Consider the following 27,387-nt stretch of genomic DNA (forward strand, 5'->3'; position numbering starts at 1 on the left):
ACTCAGAGGCACAGTTGGTATTTATTACAGTTCCACCAGGTGTATATACAATTAGTGCAGGGATAGTGCTATATACAAAGCGGTGACAGGGAAAAGGCTCCGGGGAAATCCAGGTAGGGAAAAGACACTTGCTCCTCTTCTGACTCTCTCCTATCGTGACCAGTCTCTCTCCAAACACTCACAAAAAAACAGGAATCCACTCGGGGAATGCAGGGTCGGGTCCAGGGGATCTATGTACAGAAGGAAACACACGTTAGAGGTTTTGCGCAGGGAAGAACTTGCTCAGAGCTGGGCTGCACTGACGCGAGTCACACGCGGAGATCCAGCAATGAGTAGAAGCCACTCCCTGGCTTAAATGCTGGCTGCACTGGCGTGGGCCAAGGGCATGAATCCACCATGAGTTCCGCCCTGGCGAGAGAGCGAGAGAGAGAGCAAGAGAGAGAACAAGAGAGAGAGAGAACGCTACTAGTCAGCGGCCTGCTGATCCCCTGGCCGTGACAATCATAAGATCTTATAACATAAAACAGTTGCGAAGTTGGAGTAGTTATTGTTAATATCAGGCTCAGTGAGCTCCTCTAAGCAGTTTTCTCTAAGGCCATAGTGAAATCTATGTTTGAACTGCACTCTGGATCTATTTACTGTATATCTGACAGTCAGAATAACTTAAGTCAAATCCATTCTTCGTTCCCATGTGCAAAAAATATAGCTAAATTCAGCCAACGTACCAAAATTACTGACTGAACTTAATGTTGTGGCCTCACTGGTTGCAAACGATTATGCTTTCATTAACCATAATGAATTATATATCTTTTCAAAACCAGGATATTTGCTGCTCAAGCCAGGAAAAAGAGGTGATTTACTCTGTCAAGACAGGATTTGGATGCTGTGGTCACCTCTATTACAACACCAGCCTGTGCTCATGCTGTGCGGAGAGGCTGAGAAGAATCCATGAACCAGGAAAGGATCAGAGAAACATGATGCATGGTCTGTTGTGTCTGCTTAAATGTCCTCTCACAAAGTTAAACTTCATTTTGTGTCATTTTGACTTCATAGCACAGTTGAGGTAATGCGTTTGACCAATAATATGCCTGTAATGTTCTTTTTTTAGGATCCAGACTTCTATCTTTGAATAATCTAAACACAAGTGATCTCTGCAAAGAAAGTAAGATATCATCTATAATTTTCAATATTGGAACAAATGTTGTTCTTAAATTTTTTTATGGGTTTTTAATGTAATGTACTTGTGTATCTCTTTATTTAGTGTACATTGGGACTGTGGAAAGTGTGTCTGTGAAGAGCGTTGTGTTCAGGAATGTGCTATGGGTTCATGGGAAATATTCCAACGTGACAGCTCTGCCTTTGCATCACATCTTGGACATAGATGATCACTGCAAATCACCTAAACTGTTTCTTGGGAAGACCTACATCTTTAACAACGTTAATATTTTCACTGATTTCAACCATGACTCTGTTCTTCAGTCGCTCCATTTCATTTTTTATAAATGTTCATCTTAGATCACCACTGTCTGATCTATGTATGGTCAGTTATTAGCTATTCCCTTGTTTTTGTCTTAGAACAAGTAATTAATTTTTATTTACTCAGTGCTGGTTTTCTTACTCTAAAATAGTGCTACACTAAGAGTAATGCATAGGGGTTTTTTATCCTCAGAAGAATGTAGTGTTAAAGTACTCATTACAGGGATGTTCTCTTACATGGTCTATTAACAATATAACACTGAACCTTAGAAATGCCCATTAATTTGTAAAACTCTACCCTAAAAGGAAAGACCATTGAAGCTTAACATTTGGGCACTTTGCTGGTGTAAGCATAAAATCAAAGAACCAGCCATATTTCTATCACACATTTTATTTTTACATTAGTTATTGTTGTGCAAGCACACATGAAAATGTTTTAAAATGTGATCTTTTTAATCTTTTTGTTACCTAAATAATTGAAGAACATGTAACTCAATTGAATTAATTCATTAACTGAAATATGTTTACTCAATAATGCATTATAGAAAAAATTAACTTGATTAGGGATTGCATTACTTTTCAACTGTTTAAATTTAAAAAATCCAGAATTAGTTATTAGTGATATTACTTACAAGTTGCTATCAGTAATGCATTAAATGTTCAACGCTCATTTCCATCCAAACCATGTTGCTCTGTTTTTGAACGCATCCCAAAATGTGTGCTCGGTAATTACTACTGTTACACAGCTAATTAGTGCACAGTGTTGTTAACTTATACATGCAGTAATGCAATATGACCATTATCTTTCAAAGTCTTAAAAAGCTAAAGTAGTAACTAGGATATCCAAGCTAGTGTTGGTTTGAAATTAACAGTAGCTAACACCTTAGCTATCAGTGTAACAGGAAGCAAGGCATGCAAGAATGTTAGCATACAGCTTAACGGTCACATAAGCTAAACTGCTATCAGCTAATATTGTTTGTCATTTGAAATTTTTGTGACTGTTATTTCTATGCCTCTTTTTTGCACTGAACTAAATTGTAAATGGCAACTATTTGCACTTTTTGAACCATACAATTGAATGTATAAATGTACTGTAAAGCATGGTTTATTTGAAAGATAAAGCTTGTAACTGTCAAATGGTTAGTTGACAATACCATTATTATAAGCACCCCAGTTCTCACTGATCCCTCTAAAAATGCAATATTTCTGTTTCTTTGTAAGTACCTACTTTTAATCACCTTGACCCAAGTTATTTTTATATATGTGACTTTCGGGAAGATGTTTGGCATTTATTGTACTGTGTCTTTACTAAATTGGTAAGAACATACCTTTAAGCTACTAACAGGACAAGCTCATGATATACAGTATATATATTATATATTATATTGCATGTTTATATTTAATATTTAATAGCACCTCCTGTATTATTAAGTTTTAAATAAATAAGAAGATAAGAATAATTGAATGTGTGTGTGATTTTTTTTATTACTTTTATTACTTATTATTTTATTTATTACTTTATTACTTTTTATTACATAACAATTTATTGGACTATATATACATAACTATTACTACATTTTATATACACATTGTTTATTTGTATATTCGTAGATATTCAACAGAATTAGATAATAAATCAATACTCTGTGCTTATTTTTCTTACTTTACTTTACGGATACCCATATGGATACCACATACCCAAAACATACTAGGGAGTGCATAATTTTTTCATTTTTTGGTTTGTTTGTTTTTTTTGCTCTTTTTAAAATTCTTTATAAAACACAATGTCATCGGATTTGATTTAAGGTCCAGATTTTTCCTTGGGATTTAATGTTGCAGTCACATGCTGCTGTTCAACCATTTAGAAACATCTCATTATATTTAATACATTACACTGGGTTATATGTTGTAGATGTAGATCTTGTGGCTCGAGCATGCTCCCCTCCAGCTACAGGACTTTACAGGACTACCTGGAGACCTTCACTCTGTCTGTCCTTTTCTACTCTAAGTGGTGTGTAGTGAATGTGACAGTGACCAAAACCACCTGAGTTCTTCCTAACCGGAAACCCTGGAAGACGAATGAAGAACAGGCTCTGATCAGAACTCGAAACACAGCCTTCAGGCTGGGGGACAGTTCTCTGGAGAGCACTGCCAGAGCCAACCCGAGGAGGGGCATCAAACAAGCCAAGGAGACCTCCAGGAGAAGGATTAAGGGCTTCCAGACAGACAACCACCGCCAAGTGTAGAGAGGCAGTCAAGCCCTCACCAACTTCAAAGGCCAGAGCCCCCCAACCCCCGACAGCAGCCTTTCTCATGAAAACCAGGACCAAGACCGGTGACGCCTTTGCACCATGCCCACCACCGGTTTGACCTGCTGCCCTTCGGTCTGTGCCTAGGGTCAATCAGGTCCCACACCTCTAGACTCACTCCAATATCCTACTCGTGTTGTAGTTTTATAAACATCTCTCACTACCTAGCCTTGTTTACCAGTTTGCTTGGTTTTTGACAGCCGTGTACTTAACTTGTCTGTGTCCTCCTTTCTCCAGAGAGTCTGAAGGAAAGGTCAGCCTCATTCTTACCTTCTTTTTCTCCACTCTGTCACATCCTTTTAGACTCCGATTGAAACCTCTATTCCACAGGTGTCAAACTCCAGGCCTCAAGGGACCCTGTCCTGCAGGTTTTATATGTGTCCTTGATCCAACGCAGGGGATTTAAATGGCTAAATTACCTCCCCAACATGTCTTGAAGTTCTCCAGAAACCTGGTAATGAACTAATCATTTGATTCAGGTGTGTTCACCCAGGGTGTTATTTAAAACCTGCAGGACACCGCCCTCGAGGCCTGGAGTTCGACACCCCTGCTCTATTCTGTCAAAAGAGAGGGGAGCTGTTGATTCCTGTTTAACACTTAACTGAAGCATATATATCTGATATTCTAGCCCCCATAAACTCTTTACAGACACTTAGCAGAGAATTCACCTTTTTACCATTGAAGACATACCTGTTGACAGACCAGGGTTTTTTAAAGCCTGTGGGCAACACTCAGCCTCTTAACCCTTCCACTCTGGTCCGCGTGCAGTCACTTGTAAACAATAAAAGATAACTGAAAACTATTTCATGCTATGCAGGGTGTGATGCTTTTATTTTGAAGTTTTGACTTTTATTTATGTATGGATGCATGCAAGTGAATCCTTCAAAGTTATGTCGTGTTTGTCACTGAAGAAACAACAGTAGCTTTGAGCTCACATCAGTTTCCTGTTACAATCACTTCATGACATAATGCATGCAGGATTTGTGACCGAGCACAACTTTATAACAAGCATTACTCATTCGCAGATGCAAACAGTGAGAGGTTTCATAAACATTCAAGCACACAGAATGAAACTGCTAACATGACATGATGACAAGACAAGACTGGCAAAAACACTGTAAGACGATTCATGTGAAAATGCCTTACTGCTGATTTCCACCAGCTTGACATTTACTGACATTTGTGACCCTTTGGAAAAAATTATAGCCAACCCCTGTTCTAAATGATGCAGGCTACTGTATATTTTACATGACACAAAAACAAGACTGGCAAAAACACTGTTTGTAAGATAATTCATGTGAAAATGCCTAACTGCTGATTTCCACTAGCTCAACATTTATTTAAAAAACACAGATGTGTCTTTATATGAAACCTGCATATATAATACAAAAATGTTACAGCACCCTTTAAAAATCTGGGAACAATTTAAAATAAAGTTAATATTTAAAAACTTAATCATGTACTTTAGAAATCAGAATATAAGACTGACTTTTTTGGCTTCATCACACAACCACATAATACATAACATGAAAGCGATATGCTTATCCTTTCTTTTCGATTATTCTTGTCACATTGGAAGGTATGCAAGTGAACAGTATTTGAAAGTGATGTCTTTAAGAAACAGGGAAAAAATACAGCAAAGTGCTGACAGTGGACTACAGAGATGGATCTGGGCCTCCAGTTGATCATATACTGTACACCAAAGCCCCATCAGAAACGATATCAGTGGAAGGGTGTCGATTTATGTTTGCACTATGTTAAACAGACCGTTGCATCTATTTCCCATTTTGCTGGCAAAATATGAAGAAGCATGGGAGGCTTGTGACCTTTGCTGAGAATGATGTATGGAGTCATTTTTGAAACAATAAACAACCTCTCCCTATCTTCTGATCTTGTGTGTTTTTTCTAACAATGACTATGTGGAAGGGAATTTAAAATGCTCAAAGTCGAGGAAACACGTTGCAGCTGGCACTCAATCAGCCTTTACATGTGATTCTTTCCCGTTAAGCCCACAATTCCCACTGGAATATGGTGCAAATAAAAATGTACTGTGCACAACAGGGAAAACACCACTAACAGCATACTGGCAGCTTTAAGGGACACACCAAAAATACCTGACATGCCACTGAAGTGAGAGAATACTTTTTTTAGTATTTGGAGGTGGCCTCATGTTCACATTTACAAAACACAGAAGCGGTTTCTTTTACAGAAAGAAAAGGGGAAAAATATTAAAGTGGAAGCACAGAGAGTTTAGAGAAAAGCAAAAACTAGTAGAACACATATTGTCCAGTTTATAAGTGTGTTTATGACAACTGGAAGACAGCAGGTTCATTCGGTATTTTTGTGGCTCACAACGGGGAGTGAAGGTGGATCACTGAGATGCACAGATGTAAGATACAGTTAAAGCCACTTATAGACTCAGAAGCAAGTGTTACCAACATATTATCAACTGGAGAAACTGTTCTCTAAGTAGTGAGGATGTGGACTGATAAAATAATGTACAAATATTACTTGTTTTGTTGCTGTTGCTTATTACCTCAAATTGCTGTAAAGCATTCATGGAAGGAAATCAGTCTCCAGCCTTTACACATGACAATGAAGAAAGGTATGCCGCCTGGAACCTTTAAGATGGCACTCAGGAACACCATTGGGGGAAAACAAGGGCGAGACAAACTTGTCTCGGTGTGATGAAACCCTGTGAATGTGTCGAATCTTTCCAGTGAATTGCTTCGCCAAGTCTGCTGGTATTGCTCATGTACAGCAGCCCTCCTGTGTGTGGGCTACATACTAGAGATGGCACGATACCACTTTTTTATGTCCGATACCGATATCATAAATTTGGATATCTGCCGATACTGATATGAATCCGATATAGTGTTTTTTAATCGACAAAACTGTTTTTTTAAATATCTTGCTGCATTTTGTATAAGTTCATACTCAAGTTTAAAACAACAACTACACTAAAGCTATTCTGTTATACCTGTATGCAAAAAAAAAAATTTCATAGTTCAGCAATACTGATCAATCTAATAAACTCAAACCTACACCATCCTCCCTATTCTGGTATTCTAAAGAGTACTTAGCGTAAATATTAAGCAACCTAACTAATAGGGCTCCAACTCCCAGCAACAACAAAAATAAATAAATAAAAAATAGGGAACCACCCCTCACACTCCACCTCATGATGCTTAATCGACGTAATCAACCTTAATTTGATGCAGTGTGAAAAAAAATGCACAGAAATCAATTATTTTTCAAGAAATATTAAATAGATTCAACATCTTTCTTCAACAAAATTGCAGACTGCACAGATGGTACCTTCCCAAAGGAAAAAGTACTATAGCTTACTAGGGTATTTATATTAGACTTAATAGTCACTATATACAGTAATTGACTTCTATTCATTTTACATCAAATTAAAACTTTGGGTGTCAGATAATTATTTATTAAAAGCTAGACATTTTAAATGAGAATAAGAAAGAAAAGTATGTCTTTGTGCCCCCTTTTCCCTGTTAATGCCCTATCGGCCCCCCTGGCTAAACTTTGCTAGATCCGCCCCTGCACAGTTACCAGCCGTCAGCTACGTAGAAAAAGATCCTCGTGTAGAAAGTAATATTAAATAAATTCTAACAACAGCTGATCAAGCTTAAACGTGCTGCTGTTGTTCAGCCGCTGGTTTCCTCTTTCTGGTGCAAAGTGGGCCAAAAACAAACAAGAGACACGGACTCGCGACAGAAAAGCTGATCAGCTGATCATTAAGCAGTTTCATGATTGAAGTAGCAACAAGAAGAGGTAGTCGCTTGTTAAGCTTAAGGCAGGAATGCTTTACAAACATTCAGAGATGGACTTACACACTTGTTTTACTTCTCTCGGGAATAACTTTGTCGGAGATGAAATGTTGCTAGCGAAGCTCCAAATGCTATCCAGACCACAGGTCCCGCATGCTACAGCCGCTCTATCACGTGATGCATACTGCTCCGACGTGCTAACGTTCTGAGGTGAGTTACGGCGTGTTGCAAGTTTTGTGAGGTGCTTTCGTGATATTTAATGGATCGGATTACATTTTTTATTTTTCTCCGATATCCGATCCAGTAATTTAGGTCAGTATCGGACCGATACCGATACGTAATATCGGATCGGTCCATCTCTACTACATACCAGTGAAAATGTAAACATAATGGTCCTAAATTGATAGCACCCACAAAGTTATACTAATGTGGTAAACTTTAGAGAGGGGGTCAGGAAATGAACCTATCCGGTTGTTCAGTCTGATGTCACTAGCCGTGTCTGGACCTAAACTCCACTGCAGGTCCATATATCAAACGATCACTATGGCATTACTAAGAGTTGAAAAACTGTCTAAAGTCTTTCATCTTTAATAAAATGATCAGCGTTCTGCTCTACCAGGTGTAATAATTGAGTTTAACATCCAGGCATCCATGAAAACGGAATTTATGACATTTTACGGAGTTAGAAGTTAGCAGGGAGTTAGCTCGCTAGCTTCTATCTAAATACAATATAGCATGTCCTGACTGCGGAGTTTTGGAAACAAATTAAAACGTACAGCTCTGTTATCACTTCCAGCATAAATGAAGACAGAAAACTAAACAGCAGTGACGTTTGTAGGGTTACTGAAGTTGGGCTAGCTGGTATATAATGATGTGCTACGTGACCGCTAGCGACACAGCTATGTTAGCATAATATAAACAAGCTAACTTTTTTTCCACTCGATAAAAGTTAACGTGAGTGTTCTCGGTGGTCAGGAACAAATGTAATCGCATGGCAGGATGCTGTAAAAGGACCAAACTTCAGCCAGGAGAACAACTGAGATAATCCATCCATAATACGAGGTTAGTCATTCATATACTGCTGCATGGGCTGGGCTGTAGTTACATCCTAAGGTTTTAAAAACTGAGCTTAAATAAATGATTAGCGGTAATAAAAGCCGAGGGAGGTCAACAGTGATCACTGACTGTTTTAGGAGCTTTTTGAGATCAAATAGAAGAAAATACATAACATTAAACATGTTAACAACACAAAAGCCATATTAAACGCAGACTACTTTAGGCCCGGAAGTAGGATTCGTCGTGTCATCACTGAACAACTGGATTGACAAACATTTCCGTAAGATATGTTTTTCCATTCCATTTATAGACTTCCTATAAATGGAATGGCAGTGGTATCTCCCAGTGTGTACAAAATCTTAATGCCACTGGGGAAGTTCAGAGATGTGGAACTCCCACAGCAATTTTTCTTTTATAACAACTTCCCTTTTTACTGAATGCAATGACTTCATGGTGTAATACAACTGGGGATTTTGGGGGGCGAAGGACAAATTTTATACAGGACACAACTGTTTTTATAAGCCTTAATCAGGAGTATTAAATATGACTCATTTTGGCTCCCGCATCAATGATCCGTTGCCACTCCTTCCTTCCTTCCTTCCTCCTGTCCGTTGCATTGTGCCAGGTTTTTTTTCTTGATTAACTCGGAGATGGAGATGTGGGTGGAATTTATGGCCTTTGTTTGGTGGTGTTTGCTGTCCTAAAGAAAAATGTATTTTATGGAGTAATTAAATATTGCTATCATAAAAAGACATGAATATAAGTGATAGAGGTGTTTAGGGAGGCTCTGCATGTTCGATTTGGCAGATGTTTCCTGCCAGTAAAAAGGTTCTCTGTTCAAACCTTGTAATTGGACGATGCTTTTAGGTTCTTGTGCAAGATCCTTTCAACTACTCAGGTTTTCTCCCACACAGTATTAGCACAAGACTATGTGAACTGGACAGGCAACTAACTCTGATAGGGGGGATTTGGCTCAAGTTACTTTGCTATTCCATAAAAAATAAAAAACATAATTAAACAGTGAGTGCATTCATACTGTCACTTATGTGAAACTATTCTTGCACTCACACACACTACAGCTACAAAACAAGTTATAAACAAAAATGTGCAGCAAAACTCATTAAAGTTACATTTTAAAGCGCACTGGAAGAGTCAGTCCTGTGATTAAAAACCCCATACACCGGACAACAAATTTAAAGGTAGATATCAGTAGAGTTCAGTAAATGTAGTTCAGTTTTCTTACCTATCTGCTTGAGGTGAAAATGAGGGAGGATGGAGAGCGCTGGAGGAGGATGAGAAAGATATAAGGGAAAACATACATGCACAAATGTTATATACTTTTGAAAGAGATAGTTGTGATTTTTAAATGGACACTAACTTATAATGCATGCTATGTATGTGGCCAGCCTTTAGCCACACAAATATAAAATGTTATTAGGCAGAACACTGATGTCCATCTTAGCCACTGTATTCAAGATTGCAAGACAACAAGGCGGCTTTCACAAACGTTGTCAGCTCCTATGTCTTTTTAATATATTCATTCTAAGTTTATGGGAACACATCAAGTTGTTGGAAATGTAATTGCACACTAATTAAGGTATATTTATGAGTACAGCATTCTTTTTATTTCTATTAAATGACTTCAGGTACTTACTTTACCTTTAACTCCTTTCTGATATTTATTGTGAATTTGTTATTATATGGCATATATTCTATATAAGATAAACAAGACCAATGTATTTACTGCTCCAGTATTTACTATGACATCAACATCATAGAATGGTTGACCCATTCAGAAATACATCACTTCTGTTTTTCCCAGAATTTATAATGGTAAATGGCCTGTATTTATATAGCGCTTTACTAGTCCCTAAGGACCCCAAAGCGCTTTACATATCCAGTCATCCACCCATTCACACACACTGGTGATGGCAAGCTACATTGTAGCCACAGCCACCCTGGGGCGCACTGACAGAGGCGAGGCTGCCGGACACTAGCGCCACCGGGCCCTCTGACCACCACCAGTAGGCAACAGGTGAAGTGTCTTGCCCAAGGACACAACGACCGAGACTGTCCAAGCCGGGGCTCGAACCGGCAACCTTCCGATTACAAGGCGAACTCCCAACTCTTGAGCCACGATCGCCAAGTCTGCTGGTATTGCTCAGCTAATGAGTTCATTGCTTGGGTAAGACCATGGGGAAATTACACAGGATGGGTGTTGCATGAGCAGGTAGCAAGTACTATTTTTAAGCTTTCAAAGTTTATTTTCTAACTTCTTTTTTTCTTTTTCTTTATTATAATTTATATTATTATATTATTTGCCTATTCATCTCTTTCTTACAAATATTTTTTGTATTTAGGGTTTTTCCATCTAAAATATTTGTGTTTAATATTAATGTATTTATTTTTTTAAACTTTCATGAAGAAAAAGAAAGGATGACCAGTACTTTGGTCAACACAAAAACTGGAATGGGTCAAACTGACCCTTAACACAATTAGAAGGTGTATTATGTGTAGTGTATTATGACAGATGTTTAAATGTCACTGAGGCAAAAGGATATGAAGTCACAGACAAAGGTTAAAAGCTTCCTTCTTCGGTCAGAGTAAAATCCAGCCATAAATTAGTCAAAAATAAACAAAAGGAAGGACAAGGAAGGCAACTTCCTCTGGTACTGAGCAGAGCAATCTTGTCATAGTTCAAGGAAACACTTGGGAGCTTGGGAGCATTTCTTTTGTGTGTGTGTGTGTGTGTGTGTGTGTGTGTGTGTGTGTGTGTGTGTGTGTGTGTGAGTAGAGTCTGGCTAGTACACTGTCAAATCTTATTACATTATTATACAATATTACAGACCAGAAATACATACAGACAAAGTCATAAGCACGCTAAAACATTTCACAGTGGTTGCAACATAGTCTTCTCTGAGAGAGAGCACTCAGTACAGTGGGCTTAGAAATAGCACCATGGGGGTGCCACTTTTTCAGGGTGCTGAACTCTAGCCAGCGAACACTGAAGTGGATGTGTGATAATATGCTAAACTACATGCTAATAAAACTGTCTTTCTGACTCTAAATCACTGGTAATTAGGGCTGGGCGATATGACCCAAAATTCATATCTCGATATTTTTTAGCTGGATGGCGATATAAGATATATATCTCGATATATTTTTTTAAAGTCATAAAGTAAGAACAAAAAGAGAGTTCTTAGTCAAAGCTGTGTCCCAGATGTCACACAGGCACTTTTATTAACATAGAGCAGATGTACATAAAATTTACTCAAAAATAAATTATGAGCATTTATTAAATAATAATGCTCCATAAATAAAAGAAAACAATGTTGTTTTTGTGCATAACAAAAAGCTCACAATTGTGCAGTCAAAATGTAAACTAAAAGACGCTGAGCACAATAACAAAGACAGATTTCACAGCTGCTCTGTTCCCAACTTGTACTGCGTGACTGACAGCCTGGAGTTTGAAATCCGCTTCGCAACCACGTCTCTTAACAGGTGCCATTTATGGTCCTTATACACAGTAAGGTAATATTACGTTGAAGCACAGTACGTATCACTCCGCGAGGCTCAGCCGTAATCCTCCGACAATCCATCAAGCGGTGCAGCTCCGTAGCTTATCAAAGTCGTACTAAAGCATTTTTTGACAGATTGCTGAGCGCCGTGTTTCACATAAAATCGGTTCGCGGCCATCAAGCACAACCAGAATTCATACATAAGGCGCGCTGTCAACTTTTGAGAAAATGAAAGGATTTTAGTCCGTGCAGCCCCTGGGCTGCATGGCGTTAGCGTCGTTAGCTCGTTAGCGCGGTTAGCTAGCTAACACGTTGACGTCGTCCAGCCCCACACACGGGGCGATGCGCAGTAACTCGTTAACGGAGATTTGGGGTGTCCATCTTGTCGCTTCCTGCAGGTGAAGCGATGGGGGAGGAGGGGGAGTTGTGTTCAGTGAAGGAGAGGCGAGGCCGAGTAACGTTGCGTAAAGACGAAAGCGGACGAAAGAGAGGCAAACTTGTGGCTCCACAAGTATAATTATAACGTAACATAGACTATATCGATATAAAGGATATTGTCACATCTTATATCTCGTATAAAAATATATCGATATTTTTTAAAAACTCGATATATCGCCCAGCTCTACTGGTAATGGTTTTTATTGGAGGTGAAACTCTGCATAAACAGCATTTACAAACAGTTTCCATTTCAGGCCACAGCATGTGCTCCTGGTGTTTTTGGCAAATGCCTTTGTGATGAAGCTAAAGTCAAAACTATATGCTATAGAATCAGAGACATATGCCAACCAGGGAATAGAGAACTGCTCGTGACTGTTTAGCATTGCTCCTTCACAGCATGAAAGTTCTGGATTTCTACCTAGGTTCTACCTAAGGTTGCATGGTTTTCCTTGCATTGTCTCGCTCAGTCCAAAGATATGTATGTTAGATTAAATTCTGATTCCAAATTGCCCATAGGTGTATGTGAAAGGTAAATAGAGAGTGAAAGTATATGGAATAACTCAGTTGGTGAATAATCTGTGAAATGTTTATTGCTTTGAGTTTTCAGTTAGTCCATATACAATGCAGTCCATATACCTTTAAAGCAGGTGTCAAACATAAGGCCTGGGGTCCAGAGTCAGCACAGCAAAGACTCCAATCCATCTTTGGAAAATATGAATGACGGCATAAATTTAGACTTTTTAACTGTTTTTTCCTTCAGATTTACAGCCTGCCCTACTGATAAAGAACTCCCCACAAGAATTCATGCTACAAAAACATAACTAGTAATAGATAAACATTTAAATAATGCTTATCCTGTTATTTTTCACCAGTTGCCTTAGAGTTTAACTTGCTTCCGATTTTTATCCTCTCATATCTATTTCCTTATGTATGTATGACTAATGACGCTATGCTTACAATTATGGGTAAAAAGCTGCTTTCATCCGGTCGTTAAGTGATGACGTGACGAATCCTACTTGCGGGCCTAAAGTAGTCTGCGTTTAGTCAAGTCAAGGCTGACCAAAGTGCTGTACAATAAAATACAAATATAAAATAGAATAAAACACAAGTACATAAAACACCTCACTGATAGTTAAACCTTGCTAAAAGCCAATGAGAAGAGGTGAGTTTTAAGAGCAGTTTTAAAAGTTACTAGGCTTGTGGAGAATCTGATGTGAGGAGGTAAACTGTTCCACAGTCTGGGTGCAGCCACAGCAAAAGCCCTCTCTCCCCTAGTCTTTAATCTGTACCTGGGAACATCTAAAAGCATCAGGTCTGCTGACCTCAAAGATCTCCTGGGGCGGTAAATGCTAAGAAGCTCTGCCAGGTAAGGAGGTGCAGTACCGTTAAGAACCTTAAAAACCAGCAGTAAAATTTTAAAATCAATCCTAAAAGCAACTGGGAGCCAGTGGAGAGAGCAGAGGACCGGAGTGATGTGGTCTCTCTTTTTGGAGTTTAATATGGCTTTTGTGTTGTTAACATGTTTAATGTTATGTATTTTCTTCTATTTAATCTCAAAAAGCTCCTAAAACAGTCAGTGATCACTGTTGACCTCCCTCGGCTTTTATTACCGCTAATCATTTATTTAAGCTCAGTTTTTAAAACCTTAGGATGTAACTACAGCCCAGCCCATGAAGCAGTATATGAATGACTAACCTCGTATTGTGGATGGATTATCTCAGTTGTTCTCCTGGCTGAAGTTTGGTCCTTTTACAGCATCCTGCCATGTGATTACATTTGTTCCTGACCACCGAGAACACTCACGTTAACTTTTATCGAGTGGAAAAAAAGTTAGCTTGTTTATATTATGCTAACATAGCTGTGTCGCTAGCGGTCACGTAGCACATCATTATATACCAGCTAGCCCAACTTCAGTAACCCTACAAACGTCACTGCTGTTTAGTTTTCTGTCTTCATTTATGCTGGAAGTGATAACAGAGCTGTACGTTTTAATTTGTTTCCAAAATCAAAACCAGGACATGCTATATTGTATTTAGATAGAAGCTAGCGAGCTAACTTCCTGCTAACTTCTAACTCCATTAAATGTCATAAATTCCGTTTTCATGGATGCCTGGATGTTAAACTCAATTGTTACACCCGGTAGAGCAGAACGCTGATCATTTTATTAAAGATGAAAGACTTTAGACAGTTTTTCAACTCTCAGTAATGCCATAGTGATCGTTTGATATATGGACCTGCAGCGGAGTTTAGGCCCAGACACGGCTAGTGACGTCAGACTTAACGACCGGATTGAGGGAGGCTCTGCATGTTTGATTTGGCAGATGTTAATACCAAGCCACCCTTCCTAACACAAAACCAAAGGAACTCTCAGGGATTGTATGTGTGCCTGGAAAATGACCCCAATGCTGTTCCAGTAAACGAATAATTATATGACGGTAAAGCAGAATGAGTCAAAGCACACCTGCCACAACTTGAATCCCAATTTCATCCCTGGGCTTCTTCTAAGATTAACAATCAATCACTGAAGTATATGCTACCCAAGGTTAGCCATGTCACAGTTCAGTGACCAAAAAGTAAGTTTCCCCTAACCACGGAAATCCACATTTCTGCTGCTGTTTATAGATCTTCTCACTAGTTCCTGGCTTATAGAAATTTAAAATGTCTTCTGACTTCCAGGAAGTTGATTCTGTTTATCTGGACAAATTATTATCAGTGGGAGAAACATTTAGTCACTCATCTTCACTCAGCTGACTTCCTCAATCTCACCTCAGCCTTATAACCATTATAAAATGACCAAAATTAGCACCACTGAGCATGAGAACCATTAGGAGATTTTCAGAAACCACAAGCCGCAGGCATATAAAGGTAGGCCTTTATACCCAGAGAAGAATCAAGCAGGCTTTTGTAGTGTTCAAATTTTTCAGAAGGGAGTACAGGAAAAAGTATCTATCATTTAAAAATATTTAATTTTCTTCAGCAGTTGAAATTACTAGTTACAGTGCTGGACCTTTCTGTGAGTTCAGGCCATACAGTTTTTATACTGCGAGAATACCAAATGATGTCTGTCTTCTTCCAGAACTTATCCTGATGTCTCCATTCGACCTCCTCTTCGCCCACATCCGCTCCTCGTCGACCTCCTATCTGCACCTGCATCACAAAGACACACACGAAAACACTTCAAACTTCTGCAGCCAATGCTTAAGCGCAGTAATATCTGACTCTCCAGACTTGATTTTAGCTCCATTGTAACTGAAATTTTATAGCGGGCATCCATCAGAACACATATCGCATTCCAATTCAGTTTTCTTTATTTCATTAAAACTTTAAATAATGAAGCCCTTCTGTAAAAGTGAATTTATTCTAACAGTAGCCCACTGTTGGAAAGAAAGCACATTTGGCTTCTTTCATGCTCCACTTAGTTGCACATCAGTGGACAGGGTCTTTGAGAGAAAGAGTTTCTGCTAAAGCTGCTGTGACAAGCTACACCTCACAAATTCATTTGGAATTAACTTATCCAAGTAGTTTTATTGCCTAAAAAGGGAGCAAAAGTAAAATTCTCCTAAATTACTCATGCTAACATTCCACAAAATAAATAACACTTCAATGTACAGCATAATCTCTCAACAGCCAGTACAGACTCTCATGCTAATAGTTGAAGAGAGTTTAAGTTGTATGAGTGTGTTTTTAAACAGCATTCTATCTATTCCAGACATACTCACAGTCTGCCAGATGACTAGATAATAAACTATTGCATTTCAGCTAAACCAGGGGACAAACCAGACACAGTTATAATGGATGAAGGCTTATTCTAAATTATGTAAATGATAAAATGATTCTGAAAGTGGTCCAGTGTTAAAAAAAAAAAACCTCTCTATGAATGCGCACACACCATAGGGTCAACAGCAGTCATCTCTGCACAACTCTCCTCAGAGTTCCAGTTTACTGGTATTGAGACCTAATAAACAGTCTAAATACTTTGGTAGGAATTTAAATGGGCAGCCTAAACCACATGCAACTAAATGAAAACAGTTCTGAACTAGCGGATCAAAATTCCTCAGTGGTTCAAAGTTCAAACAGTACTTTGCAGATACTGAGTGTTTGTTTGACCCCAAATCATATTGCTAGCCATAAAGAATTCACTGATGATAGAGATTTTATCTTTTTTCAACAGATTAAATTAAACCTCGTGCACTTAATGTAAAATGCAAAATCTATAACTGTTCTGTAACAGTGACTAGTACTTACAATACTCATGGTCCTGAGTTTTCGACTCAATGTGTAGTTCTTTTTTAATTTTGTTATTTTCGAATGATTTGTAAGGGCTCTTTATGGCTTTGTGTGCTCAGATCTTAGCTTCAGTTCCGGATGACTTGAAGTTTATTTAATTAAATTCCTTTTGTGGTCCCATTCTTCTTAGTTTAATTAGTCAAGTTAAAAAATATTTTCCTGTTCTGGTCAGTTGTGGTTGAGCCAAGCGTCTAGACTGCATCTTAGTCTATTTCCTGTTTTATTTTGACAGCTTGTGTCCTGTGTTCAGTTTTGCTTCTTCCTGTGTCATTATGTCTTTTCATCCCAGCTATGTTACCCGTGTGTTTCCACTTCCCTCGTCATACCGTTTCCCTTTCGTCATTGGTGGGTACGTTCCATGATCCACCTTTCCTTTGTTAAAGTGTTTATTGTTTTGTCATGGTCCCTGTGTATCTCAGGCCGGCCCCACGAGGCTACATTTATTTATTGTAATACTGCTCTCTCTCATGCCTGGGCAGATCTCACTGCGGGCCTCCACCTTTGGCCCACGCACCAAAGGTGCGTCTCGCTTTCGTTCACTTCCATCTCAGCTGTGTTGTCTGCATTTGGGTCCTCACTTAAAACATATGATCTGCCGCCAGTAATCATGACACAGCTGGGAAAAGTTGGTTTAGTCATTTTTGTTCAAAGCACATCATGTAAGCCAGCGGTCCCCAACCCCCAGGCCATGGACCAGTACTGGAAGGGATAACAGGACTAATTACTGCCGTCAGCTGATCCCATGTGTAAATAATGCAGCTTTCCATTTGTCCAAAAAAAAAACCCAAAAAAAAAACAAGCAAAACAAAAAGGGTTACTTTCTTTTGTTTGACATATTCTCATGATGAAAAATAACTGTAGTAACTGTAAGAAAATAACTGTTTCCTAACAGTCATGTTTATGTGCGATAAACACCCACTCAGTAGACATAATTCAGCTCCACACTCATTAGTTGTGATTTCCTGCCTGAGGAAACCATTGCTGAGACAGCACACATTTCCTGAAGTTGTGATCAAGAACCGCTAAGAGGTCTCCAGAAACCACAGACCATTGGATGTAGGCCATCGACTTTGCTCAAAGCCTGCTGGCAGAACTGATCTGCAAAGTCTGCCAGCAGAGTCATTTAGGGCCAAATGACAATTAAATTCTCTAAATTCTCTATTCTCTCTCATTACAATTTTAATGAATAAAGTCATACTGTAAAAGGGATTTTGTTCTAAAATTACCTCACTGTTGAATAAATACATCATTTTTGCCATTATTCACTATCATGCAGACCAATGGAAAAGGTCTTTGAGAGACACAAAGGTGAGGTGGTAAAGTTGTTGTCTGGTGACAAGCTACTCCTCAGCTACACGCCAGGATACATCCCAAATAGACCTATCCAAGTAGTTTTAGTGACTAAATGATGTAGAACAATGTAAAAACAAAAAACAACAAAAAAAAACGTAGACTAACAGAACGGCACACAAAAAACAATACAGCAAGAGTAAAATTCTCATAAAAACCCACATTATCAACAGCATTACTAATTCTGCCATATGCAACTAATTCATCGACAGACAGGCCAGACTCTGTCATGCTGATATATGGGGCCAGCTTAATGCAATACAAAATGTCCTCATCAGATACCTCGCATCTCATGACACGCCACAGTTCATTATTACTGTGTAAGGCACTGGGCCTGCTGGTATCTCACAGTTTACTACACAGCAGCCATCACTACAATTTCCTTCACAGAGTAGCTCTGGGGAAAATGTCAATCAAATTAGGAGGTATCCACAAGCAAGGAAATTCCATAATTCCAGTTGTTGTTGTTTTGAATTACGTCTGTTCTCTATTATTATTTTAACATTTAAAAAAAACCCATACTGTCTGTTTGTTAGCCACTAGTCATCCACTTCAAGACTGGGTATACATGTTTAACTTCTCATTATCACCAAAACAGAAATAACTAATCAGGCCATCACAGCAACTCAGCCCATGTATGCACAAGTGGTCAAGACCCATAGTATACCACTCCTCTCAGGTAAGAAAAGGAATCTGAGCCTATAATTCACTTACCTAAATTGGACAGTAAAAGATTACAGAAACATTGCCTGGGCTTGTTTTTTCCCCCCACAGATGTGTGGGTGTTTTTTCTCTCTGTTTTCTAAATGCTTATAACTGTCAATCACCCATTAACACCCAGATGGAGGCATGGGAAACAATACCGGGTTTAGTTTCTTTCCCAAATACTAAACTGGTGAACAACCCACTCTACCTTCCGAGTTAGAGCCAGGGGATGTGCAGTGGATGTGCCCCACACCTTATAGGTGCTGGACACCAAGAGAAGAGGAGATATGAAAAGGATTTGTTTTGAATACAAATAAATATTTAAAGTTCTAAATGCTATCTTTATTTACCACAACCCCCAATCACCAGACATCAAGACCTATATCTGTTTTATGATCAAAGTAAAAAGAAACTCAAGGCTCATAATTTGTTTTGATTTCTCATTTCCCAAAAGAAATGAGATGACAAACATTGCTTAGATAGCAGGCATATTCACAAAATTGCGAGTGAGAACTACCAAGAAGTCTCCAGACACTATAAGCCGTGGGAGGTAGGCCATGAATGGTCAGAGATGCTTATGATGAAGTCCTACTGTATAAAGGGAATTTACTCTAACAGTATCCCACTGTTGGAAAGAAAACACATTTCTGCCTTCTTCCATGCTCCACTTCCTTACACATCAGTGGACAGGGTTTTCACCAGATCCTCCCAAATTCATTTGAATTAACCTATCCAAGTAGTTTTGTCTAAAAAATGAGGCATGAGTAAAATTCTCCTCAATTACTCATGCCAACATTTTTTGACAAATACCCAGACCAGACTCTCACGGTAATAGCTGGAGACACTTTAGGTCGTGTGGGTGTGTTTTTAAACAGGATTCTATCCATTCCAGACATATTGAACTATGCCGTTTCAACTGTACCAGGAGACAGACCAGACAGTTTACTAAACACATTCACTAAAAATCTAACTTGAAAAGATTTACTGAGCCATTAAGACACCGACACAGCTAAAACATGAACATAACCATGCTGCAAGGATGCTGATTGGTCTGAACCAAAAGCACACAGCTGGACCCCTGAAAAAATGGATCACTCTCTGATTACAGCCTCACAAATCTCACAAGAATGTTTCTGTCTGCCATAGTAAGGGCTTCAGCACCCAACAATCTGATTTTTGTACAGCTACTTTTCATTTCATTTTAGTCACAGGCCACAACTAACAACAACTAATGGTTGATGGATGCATTGCTGTGACATATTTTTCTATTGGTGTGAAACTACTGTTGTGTTGGAATCTATCATATATGTGGGATGCTTATAATTAGATTTTTATGGTTGTTGTTTTTTCCAGGGAGCTTTGTTGTTAACTGAGCTGTCAGTTCAAGATCATCCTCACTGAAGATCTCCCAGTTAATTTACCTCCATTATGTCAAACACCTAAATATTTATAGATGAGGGAGTTAAGAAAAGGGTAAATAACCAAATCCCTGCTACTCTAATAACAAGAAGACCAGTGGTTGTATTTTGATGTGATATTGTTAGGGTAACACAGGGTGTCACACAATCTGGCATCTATAACTGGGTATAAAATACAAAAAAAAAAAGGCTGAGTGTTAGGATTGGTAGTGTTGGTTGCAGATGATTGCTTTCTTTTATCCATTAGTTCTTGGAACTTAATCTTTCATGTCTAAAACTTCACGAAGAGATGAATACTGAGTCACTCTCAGTGTTGTGACAGGCCAGCTTTAGCTGGTGGGTAGGCAATCCTAGAGCAATGTTTCCCTCTGCTGGAGTATTTGTAAATCACATTAAAATGTTCCTCACTGATGTTCACATAGAAATTACACTATATCCTTCTGAGAAGCGAGGAAAAAATAATCTTCCCATTAAACCTTTTTTGGAATTTCCTTCCCCTTTGGAGTTAAAAGAGGCCACCCAAACACCTGAGATATCAATGGAAAGTCGAGGATTTCCTCTATGTCATACATCAGGACCTAAGAGGGTAGCTCAAATAAGTCAAAAGATACAGACCAAAAACAAATGTCCATTACAGAGGACATAAAAAAATAAGCTGTTTCTCAGGAGGATATACTCTGTATCAGAATGCTGAAACTACAGTTTTACTGGACTGCTTATGCCTCACCAAAAACAGCTATTATTGATAAACCTTTTTCCTGTGGTTTAGTTGGAAAACACCGTGAAAACTGTAAGCCAAACTGCGTGAAAAACCAAATTGACACTTGAAATTGCTCCATCCACTTACTAGAAAGAAAGTGCTGTACTCTGGACCAGTGGATGTTTCAAGCAAAACTATATGAGCATGGTGACAAATGAATTTCAAAGAGATGTATTCAAAATAGCACACTGCTTCACACTTTTGAAAGAAGTGCTGCCTTCATAGGACTAATCAGAAGCAGGAAACGACAGAGAATGTACAGGATCAAGGTCACATCATGTTCTCATCACTCACCATAAACAAGCTGCTGGGGAGTTTATGAGGAATCAAAGTGAGACAAAACACCTCCTCTAAAGGATCCTGGTGCAGTTGTGTGGCTTGCACTCAAGTCTGATTACTGTGTTCACAAACAAACTACACTGAAGTGGAAAATTAAACCAGAGCTCAATTTAAACAGACTAAACAGCCCAGCTATGAAAACGCGCTGCTCCTATTCTAGGAGGAGATGGTGGAGGAAGAAGTCCAAGGAGACAATTAGTGTCAGAAGAAATTCACTCCACTCTTATTGGCCATCTTCACAAACTTCAGAGAGTACTTCTTCTGAGAGACAACCACATGGTGGAGACAAAGGTTGTTAATAGAGCCTCATTAGAGGGAGTTTGTGAATATGGTCATCACCAACAAGATGAGAGATTCAAAGGAGAACACTTGAAACCCAGCACATATTTAAGTGGATAAATACTGTCAGATGTTCTAGGAATTGAGGAATTGGGAGCATGAAATAGTTTAAAATGTCTTGGTATGCTGATGCATTAAGAGTTCCTTTCACTGGAACTAAGGGTCCAAGCCCAGCAGCATTCAGCCCCACACCATATTCACACCGTATCAAACTCTACACTTGGCACATTAAATGTCATGGTTCGGCCGTGTGGCAGGCAGAACTGGACCAAAACGCAGGACTCGGAGACAAGGGTGAACTAAAAGAGGCAGCCGTATTGCGTTGTAGCTGAAAACTCCATTAAATAAACTTGCAAAAATAAAACCTAAACTAGAACCTGGAAACGAATAACTGAACACTGAGAAGCTAGAAACTAGGCTCACCGCCACAGGGCACACTGAAGAAAAAACCACACAGCATTATGAGGGCACAACACTGACAGAAAGAAACACGGGGCTTAAATACACTGAAGGATAACGAGGGGATGAGACACAGCAGGAGAGCACAGCAGAGAGTAAGCAAACATAATAAGACAAGCAAAATTAGATACACTGCACACAGGAGAGTGACTATCAAAATAAAGCAGGAAACATGGCACAATTCACAAAGACACAGACTAGACACTGAGACATGAAACATGACAGACCTGGACACAGAGGAAACATGAAACACAGAGACAAAAAGGTAACCAAACATGGAACACTGGGAAGGTACAGAAGCAAGAAGCTAGAAGTATAAAACATAACATCAAGAGAACTAAAGCCAGGAATAGCAAATAAGAAATACAAATTAAACAGATACAAAACACTGGGTTAGCGACCAAGGACTGTGACAATACAGTCATGTATCACTCAGCCATGGAAACATATTCCATGAAGCTTTCTGCGCACTGTTCTTGAGCTAATCTGAAGGCCACATGAAGTTTGGAGGTCTAATGATTGACTCTGCAGAAAGTTGGTGACCTTTGTCATTATTTACCTCAAAATCTGCTGATCCCCTATGGGCTCAAAATGTGGTCATAAATATTTTGTACTTGTAAAAAAGATTTGTATGTGTAAAAAAGATTTGTGTGTGCGTAAAAAAGATTTGTATGTGTAAAAAGAATTTGCGTGTGCGTAAAAAAGATTTGTATGTGTAAAAAAGATTTGTATGTGTAAAAAAGATTTGTATGTGTAAAAAAGATTTGTATGTGTAAAAAAGATTTGTGTGTGTAAAAAGAATTTGCGTGTGCGTAAAAAAGATTTGTATGTGTAAAAAAGATTTGCGTGTGCGTAAAAAAGATTTGTATGTGTAAAAAAGATTTGTGTGTGCGTAAAAAAGATTTGTGTGTGGACTTAGAAAAAAAAACCCTGCAAGTTACAAGTATGGATTTTTGACCCTATTTTTCTTCCCTTCATCTGATTGGTCAATGTCATGTCAATCACAAATGTAACAATCCAATCAGAGAACAGATGGGTTTGGCTGTCGAGGGGCGCTTTTTTTGAACTGCAGGTCTTTGAAGGGAATAAATGCCCTTTTACATGCCAACCCAGCGTTTTCCTTCATCACCACGAAGGAAAACAGTCTGTGGTTGTCCGAGTTTGGTGATTTTTATGTCACAGGTCTACGTGTTTAATACAGGGACTTCAACAGCCTTTTCAACAGCGCTGCGGACCGCGGGGTGGGGGCGGGCAGTGTTTTGGAAATGACAGTCTTCATTACAAAGCTTTCTTCGTTATGAATTAGCATACATGTTTTTATTGAACATTTGAAGAACTAGCAAAAAAAACAAACTCTTGTAGAGGACATAAAGTCAGAGATAGAAAAGACAAGGAGCAGGTGCATCTAGTACAGGTAGAGCTGCTGCAAAAACCCACAGAGCTCAGCAGCCAGCGTAACAAATTCTGGATCCTTTGCTTTTAGTTAGCAGTTAGCATTAGCAGCGTATCCTGCATCCGATGTGAAAGGACTTTTATGCTGCGCACTGTGACTCACAGTAATGGTCCTGGGTCAGCCCTGACTTTGTGTTAAACTAATCCTAAAGTAATAATGTTATTTCTAACCACTGATATACCACAACTTTTTCCTTTCAACAGCTACTGAAAGTTAGGGGACCTAGCTGCTATCGGATATTTATATAGCGATCCTCCAGCTTCAAACGGTATCACCCTTCAAGGACCTGCAGTTCAAAAAAGCGCCCCTCTGACAGCCTAACCCATCTGTTCTCTGATTGGATTGTTACATGTGTGATTGACATGACATTGACCAATCAGATGAAGGGTAGAAAAATAGGGTCAAAAATCCGTACTTGTAACTTGCAGGGTTTTTTTTTCTAAGTCCACACACAAATCTTTTTTACACATACAAATCTTTTTTACGCACACACAAATCTTTTTTACACATACAAATCTTTTTTACGCACACACAAATTCTTTTTACACATACAAATCTTTTTTACACATACAAATCTTTTTTACAAGTACAAAATATTTATGACCACATTTTGAGCCCATAGATCCCACTCTGTGTTATGGCATTTGTGGCTTACTTGCTGTCATTCCCAATTGCTTCCACTTTGTTCTAATACCACTAACAGTTGACTGTAGAATATTTAATAGCATGGAATTTCATGACTAGATTTGTTGTACAGGTGGCATCCTATCACCCTAAGCACCCGTTCTTTCACAAATATTTGTAAATACCGTCTGCTTAGGTGCTTGACTTTATACACCTGTGTCCATAGAAGTGATTTGAACACCTGAACTCAATGATTTGGATGGGTGAGTGATAAAGTCATATAACAAATGTCTGTATAAATAGGCAGAGCCTCACTAAATACAGGATCTAATCAGCAGGCCTGTTATCACCCATGCATAATTAAGTTGTTTTTTTCCCCTCTGCCCAATCATTCTATACATTGTGATCAGCCTGCTCTCTCACTCTTCACAGTACTTACTGAAGTGAAACTATAAGGAAATGGCACTAAGTCTAATATATGCTAGTCATATGCATTCAAAAATCTTAAACACACAGAAACACCGTCTCACCTTAAAGTGGGCAATCTCAGTGCACAACCATAAATTGTAAACAAGATGAATATACCCACATCCACACCATGCTCCTACACAGACCTTTGCAGACCAGTTGTAGCTGTGCACTGTCACCAGGAGGCAGTACAAAAAAAGAACCAGTCTGTGGGCTATTTTTTATGTTCATGCTTCTATTGGTCCTTCGATTTGGGCACTGCCACCGAGACAAAGTCATAACAGAGAAATAATTCCTCTGGTTTTGGATTTTTGATGTTTGCTGTTCAAGACAACTTTTCAATACTCAGTACACCATCCAGTCTGCAGTCTGTTTCAACTTGCAACTGCTGAATAATCCTAGTCCATCAGTAGCGGTTTTTGATACGGGCGACACGGGCGGTTGCCCGGGGCGGCATCATGGTGGGGGGCGGCATCACGGGCATCGGCATAAAAATAAAAATAAAAAAAAGAATTACTCTTACTTATGCTGCCCCGACATCATGCCAGCGCATATCGGGAATGGCATAGGCACCGACTTGTTTTCTATGGTCCATTAGCTGGGAGTAAGGGCGCCCTCCGTTTGCAAGGTGCGCCTGCTGCTTGCGACACAGGGAGGAGAGGGCGGGGCGGCGGCGGATTCTCTGGCTGGCTGGAGCAGCATCTGACAACCAACTCGCAAAATAAAATAAAATTAAAACAAACCAACAAACATGAAAACACCAGACATTATAATACAGACTTATAATTTGCACCGATGTTTTTTCGAAATTCTATACACGAAAAGTGAGCGCGAGAGCCCTCGGTGCGCCTGCTCGCTGATGAAGTCAAAGTAAACTTTATTGTCATCTCCGCTACATACAGTCCAATATACAGAGAGACGAGACGACGTGGCTCCAGTTACAGCAGTGCAAGTAAACAAACAATGAATATAAGAAGAGTAAGAAAATAAATATACACTTTAAGACACGTGGTAAAGGGATCAATAACAATTTAAAATTTATAATTTGCAGTTTGATGATTTAAAGTCTCACACACAACCCATCGAAAGGGGAGGGGGGGGCTGCTTCTTCCAAATAGAGCACATTTCATTCATAATGTTGTAAATCCAAGCCCATTATGTATTATTATGTGTTCATGATTTGGACCCTGGTTGTGCAAAATCCCAGAAATAAACCCTAGACAAATCGAATCTGTGAACTAAGGTGTAAGTCTATTAGGTTATGTTGTGGTATCCTCGGGTTGGGGGATGGGTGTTCATACTGGAGTGCAAAATTAAAACCAATGGAAGATGGACAAGAAAAGTTCAAAGCCATCAGGTGCTCAGTTTAGAAAAAAGAGAAAAGAAGAGGAGGAGAAACGAGCAAAAGATACAGGTAAGCAGATGTGTCATTGGATAATGGCAGGTCATCCTGAAACAATCAAAATCAGAATCAAAATACTTTATTAATCCCTAAGGAAATAATGTCGGGGGGGTGCCAGAGGGAGTGTTCGCCCAGGGCGCCAAACAGGCTAGGACCGCCACTGAGTCCATCCTTAGTCCATCCGAATCTCTGAAGCTCCCGCAGATTTAATAACCTTCTGGCATGAGTTTACCACACAGATTTTCAATAGGATTCAAGTGAGGTCTTTGCGCAGGTCACTCCATAACGTTCACTTTGATCTCCAGGAGGTAGTTCTCCACCAGAAACAACATATTTTTGGATCATTGGCAGACAGACTGGAAGGCAAAGTGACAACCAAACAGTTTACTGCAGATTCTTTAAGGTTGTCTTTCAAAATCTTCACATATCCTTCTTTCTTCATGATTCCAAGTTCTACACGCACTGAAGCATCCCCACATCATAATACTCCCACCACCAGGTTTCACTGTAGCAATGGTGTTCTTTGGGTTGAATGCATCTTCATCTTTCTTCAAAGATAAGCAACACCTTTATGGCCATAGAGTTCTAGTTTCGTCTCATCTGATCAAAAGATGTATTTCTAGCATGCGTAATCTTTCTCCAGGTTATCCTTAACATACTTCAGTCTAGCTTGAAGATGTCTCTTCTGCAGAAGTGGAATTTTTCTTGGTCTGCAACCTCAGATTCCATTTCTGTGCAACACATATTTAGATGGATACATATTGTCAGGCATGAGAAAAACTGTAATTGGTAATTGGGAAAAAAAAAACAGGTTTTAAAATGGGAACATCACTGTCTTTGTCTTTGTTATTGTCGTCGGCAGATAGTCTGAATTATGGAACATTTGTTACTGAATCACTGTCAGTACATTTATAGAAAGATATTCATAATCTTTAAATTGTGCATTGTGGTTTAAGCGATTGATTTCTTTTAGACTGTTCTCGATGTTTGTTTTGAAGGAAGGAAGGTTCAGGGCTGAAGCAATCAGCATCATGGGCTCATCCGGTTAGAATAAGAAAAAGCAGCCATCTAATTCAGAATTATTCTCAGGGTTCTCCTTTTATTCTCAAATAAATAAGGCAAAGAAGGAAGGAAACAAAGACACACATGGACTGCCACAGCTCAGCTGCCGCCCCGTGTGGAAGTGAAGAAAGAGTGA

At 39.1% G+C, this 27,387-nt stretch overlaps 1 protein-coding gene and 1 long non-coding RNA gene across 3 annotated transcripts in view; one reads left to right on the top strand and one right to left on the bottom strand.

The window, feature by feature from the left end:
• Positions 1–2,936, top strand: part of LOC113035712 (uncharacterized) — a 29,976-nt gene extending 27,040 nt beyond the window's left edge. The window contains exons 17-19 of the mRNA XM_080289214.1: positions 822–984; positions 1,109–1,162; positions 1,262–2,936. Of these exons, the coding sequence (XP_080145340.1) occupies positions 822–984; positions 1,109–1,162; positions 1,262–1,515 (471 nt within the window). The 3' untranslated portion in view covers positions 1,516–2,936. The remainder of the gene's footprint in view (positions 1–821; positions 985–1,108; positions 1,163–1,261) is intronic.
• On the bottom strand, positions 3–26,634 carry LOC145420210 (uncharacterized). Of its 2 annotated transcripts, XR_013901513.1 has the most exons (3): positions 24,850–25,861; positions 15,638–15,732; positions 3–230 (listed from the first exon to the last, which is right to left on the bottom strand). It is a non-coding gene; the product is annotated as an uncharacterized LOC145420210 (long non-coding RNA). The 2 variants fall into 2 exon arrangements; XR_013901512.1 differs by lacking the exon at positions 3–230 and having other exon boundaries at positions 11,844–15,732; positions 24,850–26,634.
• Positions 26,635–27,387: the final 753 nt, after the last annotated feature.

Source organism: Astatotilapia calliptera, chromosome 14 (genome assembly GCF_964374335.1).
Source record: "Astatotilapia calliptera chromosome 14, fAstCal68.1, whole genome shotgun sequence".
In the NCBI taxonomy this organism is placed as follows: domain Eukaryota; kingdom Metazoa; phylum Chordata; class Actinopteri; order Cichliformes; family Cichlidae; genus Astatotilapia; species Astatotilapia calliptera.